The following is a 13,003-nucleotide window of genomic DNA, read 5'->3' as shown; positions in this document are numbered from 1 at the left end:
GCAACGATAAGGAGCAACAGAGTGTAATTCAATTCATTATCATCCCCATCTTTGTCTGACCAACTTGCCTCAAGCCGCAAAGGAGCCTTGTGACTGAAGATGAAATGAATGGCACGACATTCCCATGTAGACTTGTCCCACTCTCACAACACTAAATTAGCTTGAACTGTTAACCTCCTGATAGTTACCTAGAATAAAAAAATTATACTGTTTTAACTGACAAATGTGTGAGTTGACTCCGAATTTCCCCTCACAAAGAGCACCAACTGCGGAGGAAAAATTGAGAACTGCCCCAAGTATTCAGTGGAGTATAAAGGTCAACATGCAGCAATACTGCTGGAAAACATCGTTTTGTAGCTACTGTGGTACAACAGCGACATTCTGTGGCTGAGATGAAAACTGCACTGAGTAATTTGTTGGGTTTTGTGGACCCTTGGCATGAATACGTTTTTTCTATAGTTCCTATGCATTTTAATATTCCTAAAATACTGCTTAATACAATATTTAACTGAATGAATCACAATATTGTAATACACAGCATGGTGGAACAGGGATTAATGCGTGTCTCTCATAATAAAAAGGTCCTGGGTTTGATCCCCGGGCTTTCTGTGTGGAGTTTGCATGTTCTGACTGAGTGGGTTCCCTCTGGTACACCTGCTTCCACCCACCTCCAAAATGCATCCCTAGTGTGAATGTTGTCTGTCTTGGTCCTGTGATGAGGCAGCGACTTGTCCAGGGTGTACCCCGCCTTCCACCCGAGTGCAGCTGGGATAGGCTCCAGCATCCCCAAAAGGGACATGTGGTAGAAAATGGATGGTTGGTTCTTCTTTGACCTCATGAGGACTGTGTACCTTGTCATATAAGTGTACAACTAAATTGCATGGCGTGTGTACTAATGCTCTAACCCAGACCTTAATTGCAAGTTTGAACCAAAAGGATCTGCTACTTAATTGTAAAACATTCAGTGCCTGCTGAGTGCTTTTTGTGGCCCCATTTAAGTCTCCAATATCACTATGGTTTGACATCACCTATAACTGAACAGTGCTGGTCGGGGTCAACATAAACGTGGTCAGCCTATCTGACCAGGTGGCACCTCCTGGTGGTTGTAGTCCTTAACACCATTCAGTACTTGTCAAATAATAAATAAGCTCAGTCACAGGAAGAAAAAATGCACCGCTTGCTTTACATCAAATAAATACTTTAATTGAAACCACATATACAGAACTAAGGGAAAGAAATAATCCCACCTGAATGATATCCTCAGTTCTTCCCACTTAAATCATCTGAAAGAAAATGTCACTATGAAAAGACTTGAGCATATGTGCAGTATTTACAGTATATGCAGTGCCCATCCTAATGTGACTTGTAGCGTGCTGGTTTGCGTGCACTGGACATGACAGGGATCCAGTGGCCATAGGGCCTCCTGCCTTCATAGCTGTCGACGTTGGCAGTTACACTGGCGCTCGATGGCGATGTCACTGTTGGCTTTGCAACACAGTTCTGCAGATACAAAATAGTATTGAAAAAACACTGAGAAATACAAAATAATACAGATTGCGATCACTTACATTGATGTTAAAAGTGATGGTTTTGGTTTTGGGGGAAAGCTTCAGGGTGGCCGTGGTTGGTTCTACTTCATTGTTCTGTATCATAAAAGACAAAAGTAGCACAACTAGTAAGACATGAGTAGAATCCGTGTTGCACTTTTGACTTTGTATAGTAGACTCATTCTATATCTCATATTGCTGCATAAAAGCACATGCACATTGATTTAGTCTCACTGTTGTCTTCGGCAGGCGCCTCATGTACCAACTTATCTTTGGCATATGGAGACCACTTCTTCATCAGGTTTTAGTTCTTGACTCACTATATAGCACACGCCCGCACTCCATCAGCGAGTGGTGGATTCTGCTAAATAACGACGACCCATTTCAACTGCAAACCATAGATACATTTGTCATGTCAATATAGCACGGAGTGCTAGAACACTCCTCCAAATAGCTTGTGTATTTATTGTAGACATATTGCTATGTGTATCATTTACATGGGTGTTCATCCAAGTACAGTGTGAAGAACGCATTGTGTGCAATCATTAGTCAACCTTTCACGCAAACTTATTGTCTTCACCAGAGTCACATGACAGCCTTTTAATCCCAGGTGCCGGTGAGTGAAGGAGACCACTGTCATGTTATCTATGAAGACAGGAATAAATACAGAGAGTATGTGCATTCCCTCAGGGTTCCAAAAGGTCAACACAAGACACAGGAAATACATCACACAACACGTATTGAATATTTTGGGTTCATATTGTGTCTCCATTTGAGTATCAGTTGGATATTACTATTTTTTCAAATATTGATGCCAAAGCACATGAGTCAAATTACCCACATAATCAAGGATATTATATATGTTGCACATGATATACCGTATTTTCCAGACTATAGAGCGCACTGGTATATAAGCCGGACCCACAAAATTTTAGAAGTAAACAGTAGTTTCCATATATTAGCCGCAGATATCTACGTGAATTTAGTCATTTTCACAGAAAGACGTTAATTGTTTCCTAACAGTATCTGTAACACAAGACAAAAGTCATCATAATGAACCCACTAAAGTTAAAAAAAAAGTACCAATGATTGTCACACACACACTAGGTGTGGTGAGATTATCCTCTGCATTTGACCCATCAGCCTCACCCCCTGGGAGGTGAGGGGAGCAGTGAGCAGCAGCGGTGGCCGCGCCCGGGAATCACTGGCTGCGGACACTAGCTTTCTAATCATCTTAGCAGACAATAACTCTACAGTGACATTTTTGTGAATTTACTGAGGAATTTGTGAAACTGGAACAATACAAACAGGATGCCAGTGTAAGTAAATAGGTTAATGTACTAACACAAAATACTTGTAAACAGTTTAGCACATTAATGCTAACGACGCTAACTTGATTACACACACATTCTAATATGCACGAAAACATTCCTACAGACATCACACATAGGACGGTTTAGTACCGGTGAAGACTTAAAAACCTTGCTTGGAGTCATGAAGATACCATACAAGTAGAGATGGATGACTAGAAGATGGAATGACACTTCTACTTCCAGTTCAAAGCACTAACCAGAAGGAAACACTGTAGTGTGCAAACTCGCCCAAAAGATGGCACCACAGAACAAACTAACACTTTTCAGTGTCTGTTGGTGTTCTATGAAAATGATTTGTTGAATACAAAACATTATGGCTGTTAGCGTAGAAAAATTCATGAATTAGCCACACCTTTTATAAGGCGCAAGATTCAAAGCGTAGGAAAATAGTAGCAGCTTCTAGTCCGGAAAATACGGTACACTTACTTCATTCATGTTTGTTAGCATATTTTCTCTACTGTGATGTATTGCTGATTTACTGCAAACAACTTGCTTTCGGAATGGTACTTACTGGACTCTGACCATACCTAATCTTAGTAGTGTGATGTGTTAATAGGAGTAAGGCAGACACCCACCTGTGACCACATCTTTTCAGGGAGTGGTCTCACCCATGGCCCTGTAAAGGGTTCCCCCCAATCTGGCTCCTCTGGCAGGATTGGTTTAACACGCTCAGGAAGTTCCAGTTTCTCTGCTCTCTGCTGCTTTATGGCGACCTTTGCCGTTTTTAGTAGTTCTCTTTTATCTGAGGAAAAACTAGTATGTTATCGTGTACAAATGTGACAATAGTTGAAAATCTGTATGCTGTTTTAACTCTTCCAATTACCTTCCAAGCTCAAGCTTCCTGAGGATGCTGAAGGGCTGCTGTAGGATGTGGATGTCGATTTTGAAAACCTGTCAAATTGCTTCTGAGTGGTGCTGTTCTTTTTCCAACCAAACGAATACCTGTGGTGAGACCTGGAGCTGGAGTGTCTGCGGTACCTGTAAAAGGGAAGTGTAGGAGAGATTGTCAAATTAATTATATCTCGCCACCATAAGGCGCTGTCACTCCAAGTGTGTTTTAGACCTTTACTGAATAAGCTCATCTACGTAGTTTTCTCTGGAGCAAGACGGTTGAAGTAAGATTACTTTTTGTGTTCTTCATGTCAAATTGTAAATGTTCAGTTTATCAGTATTTGTTTACTAAGCTGTTACACTATCGGTTTATAACAGAACAATTTTTACACTATCGGTTTATAACAGAACAATTATGTGAAGTGAAAGCATCAGTTAAGGTTGTTTGACTGTTAGCTTTGATGCTGGCAAGAAATCATATTTCTCTCCTTGTTACTAGCACTATAATTGAACTTCATTCTAACTAGGGATGTACCTATTGATTGGCTACCGGACAATTTCTGTGAAAAAATATGCGATTGCCAATGCCGATCCCTCCGTTGTAGTCTTCCGGCTGACAAGCGGCATGTGTCTCCACACAGTGTGAAGCCGCTCCCCTAAGCTAATAATTAGCAGCATTTCTTAGTATCCAAGTTAACATTAGCATTATCACTGGAGTTAACACAGGAGCAGGCACACAAATAACTAAACTAACCGCTGAGTTAGCTTTAAACAACACCAAGAAACAAGTGCTTAGTAAACATTAAGTGTTAGAACAGAAAGTAAGCGAGTATTAACAGGAAATTAACAAGATACTAAAGTGACTATGTCCATATTTTTACACTCTGAAAATATTTTTTTGTTGTTTTTAGTAATATTGACAAATTCAGGGAACAAGTCCCTGGACACTGGATTACTTTGGTGGCAAAATCCAAAAGATTTAAATGAGTAGTAGTTTTTGCTTTTGTTAGGTGTTGTGTAAATTAAGGAAACGGCAGCATAAAACCTTGATCAGAACGTGCCAATATTCATACATCACATATACAGTAAGATGGCCTAAAGATACTTTTCATGTTCCTTGCTAATTTTGGGTTACAATTATATATAGATCATGTTCACATTTGAACCGATCCAGTACCTGGGAACCGATACTGGTGTTCAATGGCACCAATTTTCGGTACTTTAGTGTGTTAATAAATGTTAATTGTTTCAAAATAAAATAACATTTTTAAATGCAACATTTAACAATATGCTGATTATGATAACTGTGCTGTCCAGTTGCTAGATCTTGTTTTCTTATTTCATTTGCAATGCAGTTGCACTTCCAAGACATTAGATGATGGTAGTACTGTATATGTTATCTATGGTATGTTTAACTTTAAAGTAGCTTTTTCCATGACCTAATGTGTTATGTTGCACCACACAAAAGTGTTTATACTATGACTCTTGTGCTTATCACCAGCTGTTTGGTTTGTAACATTCATCTTAGTTGTAGTTTCTATGACCAAATAAAATCGCTAATGTTAATAGTAGCCCCTCTATCGAGCACATTTGCTTTGTCGGTGCTGAAAATTGCAACATTACTTTGAGGGTGTTTGGCTGAGTCCGTCTTGAGTGATTGAGTGATTGTTTCCTTTTAGTCGGTGTTTAGTCAGCAACCGGACATGACGTCATGTGCAACATAAGTATCGAAATATGGCACCATTTGATTTTACGTGAATCAATACCCTGTAGTAGTGACGGAATTTGGTCGGTGCCTATTAAAGTACAGAATTTGGCACACATCCCTAGTTTCGATGAATTAAATTGTGTATTTTGTCAACTTTTCAATGCATTAAACTTTCAAATTTAAATTGGCCTTTTTCATTTTGCGGGGTTGGTTGTCACAATCACTACGTTTCCATACACTAAATGAATGATTTCTCAAATAGTTTGGTTTTTTTGTCTTTCCACACCTATTTGTGAAGTCCAAATGTCCATGCACTCTCTAATGCAGTGGTCCCCAACCTTTTTGTAGCTGGGGACCGGTCAACGCTTGAAATGCTTATTTCCTCTTAGCACGGATAAATGAATTACTTTTCTGATTGACCTATGACATCACATTAGGCATTGCGGATCCTTTACAACTTTCTACCTTCTTAAATAAATCTTTTTTTTTTTTTTTTACCATAGATGTACTTCAAAATGTGTTTATTTTTTACTCTTCATTACAGTTGTTGCTATGTTTTTATTGAATGGTATCTGCTTCAGAGTTATATCCCGCATGTTGAGACTGGCACATGCGTGCTATGAGGGTCCTCTCCAGCCACACATACCCACTCGAGAGATCTGGGGCCGTACTTATCAAGCTTCTTAGAGTGCCATTTTACACTTAAGTCCTGAGAATTTGCGAAATTTAGTCCTACTCTCAAACTTAAGAATAAAAGCTTTTTATCAACGTTCTTAAGTCTAAGAATCACTCCTACTCTCCACGATATTTAAGAGACCTTCATAGGTGTCTTAAGTGGTTAGGAGTTGCCAGCAGGGGATGGCACTGAGGCGAGAGAGACATGCGCGAACGTTCAGGGAACGGAACAATGTTTGTGTTTTTTTTTATGACGAGCAGCTGATCAAACGGTATCGTTTAGACAGAGCGGATATTATTTTTGTCACAGATTTAATACTTTTCAATTCCTTTGTCTATTTCTGCATGTGTCTGCAGTGGGCTAGTATATATAGAGCCACCCACACCAGTTTCAAATTAGTTGCCTAATTAATGAATTGGAAAGAAAATGTTATGACAGTAGCGTATGTGTGTGGCCGTGAGGTGAGTGACGTCAGTTAGTGTGTGGGCGATAGAAGAGAGGGAGCGGTAGCGTGAGTGCCGGCGGGGACTAGTTTGTTTTGTATTATTTTGTAGTTTATTGTCAAAATATACACTCCCATTGTCCACTTAAATATTTCCAAGATATTTCTTTATTCTTAGACAACGGATTCCATTCCGTGATTGGTCATTTCTATGAACACAGAAATGACGTCACCTAAAATTCCGTTTACGGCACATAGTAATGTCGTAATTCAGCTCTGAGTGTGACACTTAAGATTCAGTCCTACACTTCGCTGAAAGTGTGAGTAAGACGCTTGATAACTAACTTTTAAGTGCAGCTTTCAGCAAAGAATTTATTTACTCTTAAGTCAACTCTTAGCTGACTTCTTAGGAGTAATTCTAAGAAGCTTGATAAGTACGGCCCCTGGTTTTCAATTGCATAATCCAGTTGTGTTAGTCAGACTTTTCAAAAATCGAACACGATCGGATTAAGGTAATTCCATGGGTTGTAGGTGACTAATTTAGAGCCAAACTATTTGAGAAATCAGACTACAGTATTTTTCAGACTATAAGTCGCTCCGGAGTATACATCGCACCGGCCGAAAATGCACAATAAAGAAGGAAAAAAACATATATACGCACTGGAGTATAAGTCGCATTTTTGGAGGAAATGTATTTGATAAAATCCAACACCAAGAATAGACATTTGAAAGGCAATTTAAAATAAATAAAGAATAGTGAACAACAGGCTGAATAAGTGTACGCCATATGACGCATAAATAACCAACTGAGAATGTGCCTGGTATGTTAACGTAACATTTTATGGTAAGAGTCATTCAAATAACTATAACATATAGAACATGCTATACGTTTACCAAACAATCTGTCACTCCCGATCGCTAAATCCGATGAAATCTTCCTCCCCGGTGTCGCCTCTGGTATGTCCTTTCTTTCTGCTGCTCGATCACCGTTCTCTGCTGCATATTTCGCTACGTCCAGCTTGTAATCTGCAGTATATGATTTCCTTTTCGGTGCCATTTTAGTTCAGCCCTTCTCAGTTTTTATAAGTTACCGCCAATGTTGATGTGATCCATTTTAATAGCTACGGTAGTAGCGTATAGCATATAGCATTTAGCATACCATGACCCACAATGCACTTCTGCCATGACCCTCCCCCGCCGAATTATTATTGGTTGACGTGTAAGTGACGATTGCGACCATTTGCTTCGTCTCTTACGCGAATGAGATTAATAATATGACCCACAATGCACTTCTGCCATGACCCTCCCCCGCCAAATTCTTATTGGTTGACGTGTGTGTGACGATTGCTGCCATTTGCTTCGTCTCTTACGCAAATTAGATAAATAATAATATTTGATATTTTACGGTAATGTGTTAATAACTTCACACATAAGTCGCTCCGGAGTATATGTTCAGGCATGTGATTTGACCACAATGAAAAAGACTGAAAACCTTTCCGGGGGTCTGGGGGACGAAGGCCTGGTGGGGGGACAAGGGGGGCAACGCCCCCCGAAACTCCTGGTTTTTCACCAATTTAACATGCTAAAATTAACAAAGACAGCACCATTTGAAGAAAATGTGTGGCGCATTATGAAGCCTAAAATACAACAACGCAGACCCCGGACTGTTGAACAATTTAAGCTGTACATCAAGCAAGAATGGGAAAGAATTCCACCTGAAAAGCTTCAAAAATTGGTCTCCTCAGTTCCCAAACATTTACTGAGTGTTAAAAGGAAAGGCCATGTAACACACTGGTAAAAATGCCCGTGCCAACTTGTTTGCAATATGTCGCTGCCATTCAATTCTAAGTTAATGATTATTTGCAAAAAAAATTAAGTTTCTTAGTTCGAACATTAAATATCTTGTCTTTGCAGTATATTCAATTGAATATAAGTTGAAAAGGATTTGCAAATCATTGTATTCTGTTTTTATCTAGGAATTACACAACGTGCCAACTTCACTGGTTTTGTACATGTAATTGTATTAAATACAGATGTGAAAAAAAATATTTTTATTACCATTTTTATTAGCATAAGAGGTTGTACTCCACCAACATCATGTAAAATCTCACAGCAGGGAAGTCTTTTATCAACACCTGCTTTTTAGGTCTTAAACAAGCCAAGTATGTCTGCAGTGCAAAGTGCAATAATGCAGTTATGTCATCATCTTGTAAACACCACACAGATCCATCACTGTGTTTCTATTCATTACAATTATACTCAGCTGGAAATCATATACATGATACATCATATAAAATATATCATACAAATCAATTAGCATATCAGGTGGTTGTGCGTTTAAGCAGGGTGTGTTTTGATGCCACACAAGCACTTTGCAATGGAGTGACGTCAGACGGCAACTAAACAACTGGCAGCGGATGCTATCATGTTTCAGAGCAACTTTGGGGATAAATATATTACTTCAGTTTTTTACTTTTTTGAGTGGATTAATATTGGCCTGTGGATTACTAGATCGCTAAGAGGACGATTGATGAAGCGCGGGACCGGCGGTCTTGACTCGTGAGTTATTCAAATACACAATATGGGTCATTCTCAAAATTTGCCTAGGTTTTGGTAATAAGCAGATTGCTCTAAAATAAAATTTCCTTTCATATTTGAAATCATTCTATCATTACTATTACCGGTAGTCAGATATTGTATATATGGGGTAAAAAAAATTATCAGTGGTGTAACAGGTTTGCCAAGATGTATTATACAAAATATATTTTAAAGTTAAGACTATTACATGATATATGCTATCAGAAAGTAGCATTAATTGTAAAATACATAACCACTAATAACAATTCACAGTCTTAATGTATATGCCTAATTGCCTACAAGTTTAGTTATAAATATAACAAAATACCAAATGTAAACATTTCATTCTTTTCGCCAAAATAGGATATAAATTTATGAAAATAATTAAACATGTTTAGTATTGTTTACTCATATTTGAAAATAGGAAATAATAATAATATGAGGACACTGACATATTGCATGAAACAAGTGTGAAAATATTTACCTTCAAGATTGTTACACCACTGACAATAGTTTCAACAGACTACATAAGAACTTAATATTACAAAATAGTATTATATGCACATTTATTTCAAATAAATTGTTAACTGGAATCAATAATGCGACTCTTTGAATTTCTGTAATTTCATAATATATTTTCACGTGGCTTTTTATTTTTAGAAAAACCCATTTATATTTCGCAAAGCAATAATTGGTTAATATATAAAACAAACATGCGTATTTCGCAAGCAAATATTTTTTAGCTTACCTCATTATTAACAACCCTGTCTGCAACTGAAGTGGGTTGTTTGGGTGCATCTTTCCTCTCGATGTCTACGGCAGTTGTGGATGTAAACAAAGGATGAAGTTCGTAAGGTTTGCTCACTATCGGTTGACATCCAAAAGTACCAGCTAGTGAAAAGTTTGTTTTCCTTGCTTCAAGTTGTTTCATATGTTCTTGGCGTTTCGCATGTACTTCCAAAGCCTTGAAATCTCGTGATCCATAGTCAATATTATCATGACACCACGTGCCCAAAACCTTTCCGGGACGATCGATTTTCAGAATAAAATCACCGAACAAAGTCGTAACTTCCTTCTTCCCAACAGTATCAGTGATTTCCCTTTCCACCCAGTCCCATTTCTTTTACTCGTAAAGCGTCCTTTCTCTCGAGAACCGACATCGTTTACATATGGAAAACGGCGGTAATAACCATTATGAATGATGACGTTATTAACGTCATCATTCATAACAGATGTCCTGATTGGTCACAAGGAACATATCGACCAATCAACTACAGCGTAATATAAACTACGTCTCGAATCTTGATTTAGGGTCAGAAAAAAAAAACGGAAAAACGGGAGATAATTTTTTTTTTTTCCCGAGATTATAAATAATAAATAAATGTGTTATACTTGTATAGCGCTTTTCTACCTTCAAGGTACTCAAAGCGCTTTGACAGTATTTCCACATTTACCCATTCACACACACATTCACACACTGATGGCGGGAGCTGCCATGCAAGGCGCTAACCAGCAGCCATCAGGCAAAGGGTGAAGTGTCTTGCCCAAGGACACAACGGACATGACTAGGAAGGTAGAAGGTGGGAATTGAACCCCAGTAACCAGCAACACTCCGATTGCTGGCACAGCCACTCTACCAACTTCGCCACGCCGTCCCAGATTAAAAAAGACGGAATTCCGACTTTAGACGGAAAAATCACATGCCTGTATGTTGCACCCACGGCCAAACTATGAAAAAAACTGCAACTTATAATCCGAAAAATACGGTAATTTAATGTATAGACACATACTGAATGTCCCTCTGTTCTCCCTTACCTGTCCGGCGAGGGTGAGCGGCTGTAGGATCGAGAGTGTGCCCTGTGGCTGCGTGATAGATGGCGGCGGTCACGACTGTACTTTCGATGGCCGCGACAGTGGGAATGTCTATGGCAACGAGGATGCGAGCGGGACCTGGAACGAGAGGAGGAACCACTGCTGCATGATGAAGACCTGTGTTGTCCCTTGTTCCTGCCAGAAGTCGAGGAGGGGCTACTTTCAGAACTGGAGCAGTGGGATGAAGGGCTACTCTTATCACAACTGTGGGCCATTGGATCGCACTCGTCTCTCTTGGTCATTGTCTTCCACAAGCTGGGGGGAACAAAAATCATATTAGGCATGTCAACTTGTTTTCATTGAGGGCCACATCGCAGTTGTGGTTGCCCTCAGAGGGACGCTGGTAACAATGAATAATATTTAAATATAAATGTATATCTAATACATGTATATATTTGCCTATGCATCTGATCATTTTTTACATACGCTGTAAAAGACAATATCTTTAGATTTTATTGCAAAAAATCTGGCAGCTCAGTCTTAAAAATTTGCAGTGTTTTTATTTTACAGAATATTAATGTAAATGGAATGGAAAATTGTCAAATTAATGCAAGGAACTGACATTTTTTATATTTAAGAATGTATATTGTTTTATAGTGTATTAATGTATATTTGAAAAAACATACCAAAGTTTTTACAGTAAAAATGGCAGTTCAGTCACCAGAACTTTACTATAAAGTCTATTGTCCTTTTTTACAGCGTACAAGATGGATAACGCAAGATGGATAACTTGCGTTGAAACCATAAGTCAAGCAGATATGTTAAGTATTTATTTTAACAAAAACATTTTTTTAAATGTATACAATTTTGCTGCATTATTAGATACAATTTAAGTTTAAAAATATGCAATTATTGCATTATTTTGAATGTCAAAATGGAAGAACAAATGCATTTAGTACTTTATTAATGCACATTATTTCCAGGCTTTCGCGGGCCACATAAACATGGCGGCGGGCCTTAAGTTTGACATCTGTGTATTACGCAGTACCTGAAATAAAATTGCAACAGCAACCAAGAAAACATAACAAATTGACTAAATTAAAGGCTGATTGCGCAACCGTGTTTGGCCTTGTCTGTACTGAGGCGACGTTGCGTAACGACCACGTACTGGAAAATTCCAGATGACGTAAGCTAGCTAGCTATCTTAAAAGTAGCTATCTTTAAGGAGAATGTTTTCGTTCCTAAGCCAGGCTCTATTGGCTGAAAACATAAGAATAAAACAATATTTTAATTAAAGCTATATGTAGATATGGGTTATAAAGCTATTGGTAGATGCGAGCTATAACAAGAAGCAGTAGACAAAAGACTTACCAGATGGCGGTCGGTCGCTTGAGTTGAACCCGTTTATAAAGTGACAACGATATAAACCAGCACACTGTGCAGTCCAGTCAACTTTTACGAAGCAACAAGCAAAATGTTTTAAAAAGTGTTGAAAATAAAGTCTCTGGTTTGATAACTTTCCGAGCTTGACCACGTCTTTCTACAACACAACTATAACACAGCGAGTGGAACAACCGTTTCCTTGGCTTCTGGAAAATTCCAGTCAGTCACGTGCTGCTGCTTCTTCTTCTTTTCTGGTATGATGGCGGTTGGCAGGCAACTTTATGGTGTGCACTACCGCCACCTTCCGATATGGAGTGTGGACCGAGATGGAAGCTTAGTCCAGTGTTTTTCAACCTTTTCTGAGCTGAGGCACATTTTTTTCATTGAAAAAATTCTGAGGCACACCACCAGCAGAAAACATAAAAAAATGAAACTCAGTAGCCAATATTGAAGACAAAAAGTAGTTCTCGCAATTGTTGGATATGAATTCAAACCATAACCAGCCATGCATCACTTTAACTCTCGTCTCAAAGTGGATGTACTGTCACGACCTGTCACATCACGCCGTGACTTATTTAGTTTTTTTGGTGTTTTCCTGTGTGTAGTGTTTTAGTTCTTGTCTTGCGCTCCTATTTTGGTGGCTTTTCTTCTTTT

General features: G+C 38.7%; 1 protein-coding gene across 8 annotated transcripts; it reads right to left on the bottom strand.

Moving 5' to 3' along the window:
- Nucleotides 1-1,181: 1,181 nt before the first annotated feature.
- Nucleotides 1,182-12,582, bottom strand: rsrp1 (arginine/serine-rich protein 1). Of its 8 annotated transcripts, XM_062041812.1 has the most exons (7): nucleotides 12,338-12,582; nucleotides 10,970-11,281; nucleotides 3,863-3,898; nucleotides 3,744-3,781; nucleotides 3,496-3,662; nucleotides 1,569-1,643; nucleotides 1,182-1,500 (listed from the first exon to the last, which is right to left on the bottom strand). In XM_062041812.1, the coding sequence occupies exons 2-7, from the start codon at nucleotides 11,266-11,268 to the stop codon at nucleotides 1,354-1,356; spliced, it is 762 nt and encodes a 253-aa protein (XP_061897796.1). In that variant the 5' UTR covers nucleotides 11,269-11,281; nucleotides 12,338-12,582; the 3' UTR covers nucleotides 1,182-1,353. The 8 variants fall into 8 exon arrangements, 3 of the variants coding, with proteins under 3 accessions (XP_061897796.1, XP_061897795.1, XP_061897797.1); XM_062041811.1 differs by having other exon boundaries at nucleotides 3,744-3,898; nucleotides 12,338-12,575; XR_009825286.1 differs by having other exon boundaries at nucleotides 1,434-1,500; nucleotides 1,782-3,662; nucleotides 3,744-3,898; nucleotides 12,338-12,576.
- Between the last annotated feature and the right edge of the window lie 421 nt (nucleotides 12,583-13,003).

Source organism: Entelurus aequoreus, linkage group LG03 (assembly GCF_033978785.1).
Source record: "Entelurus aequoreus isolate RoL-2023_Sb linkage group LG03, RoL_Eaeq_v1.1, whole genome shotgun sequence".
In the NCBI taxonomy this organism is placed as follows: domain Eukaryota; kingdom Metazoa; phylum Chordata; class Actinopteri; order Syngnathiformes; family Syngnathidae; genus Entelurus; species Entelurus aequoreus.
The sequence above is the reverse complement of the archived record's forward strand: the minus strand, read 5'-3'. Positions and strand labels throughout refer to the sequence as shown.

Excerpts from the sequence above, each read along its gene's own strand:
- rsrp1 (XM_062041811.1), bottom strand. The coding sequence starts at position 11,268 with ATGACCAAGAGAGACGAGTGCGATCCAATGGCCCACAGTTGTGATAAG. Across the intron at positions 3,899-10,969 it reads CGCTCACCCTCGCCGGACAG|GTACCGCAGACACTCCAGCT; the intron begins GTAAGGGAGAAC and ends TCCCTTTTACAG. Across the intron at positions 1,644-3,495 it reads CTGAAAAGATGTGGTCACAG|AACAATGAAGTAGAACCAAC; the intron begins GTGGGTGTCTGC and ends TTTATGATACAG.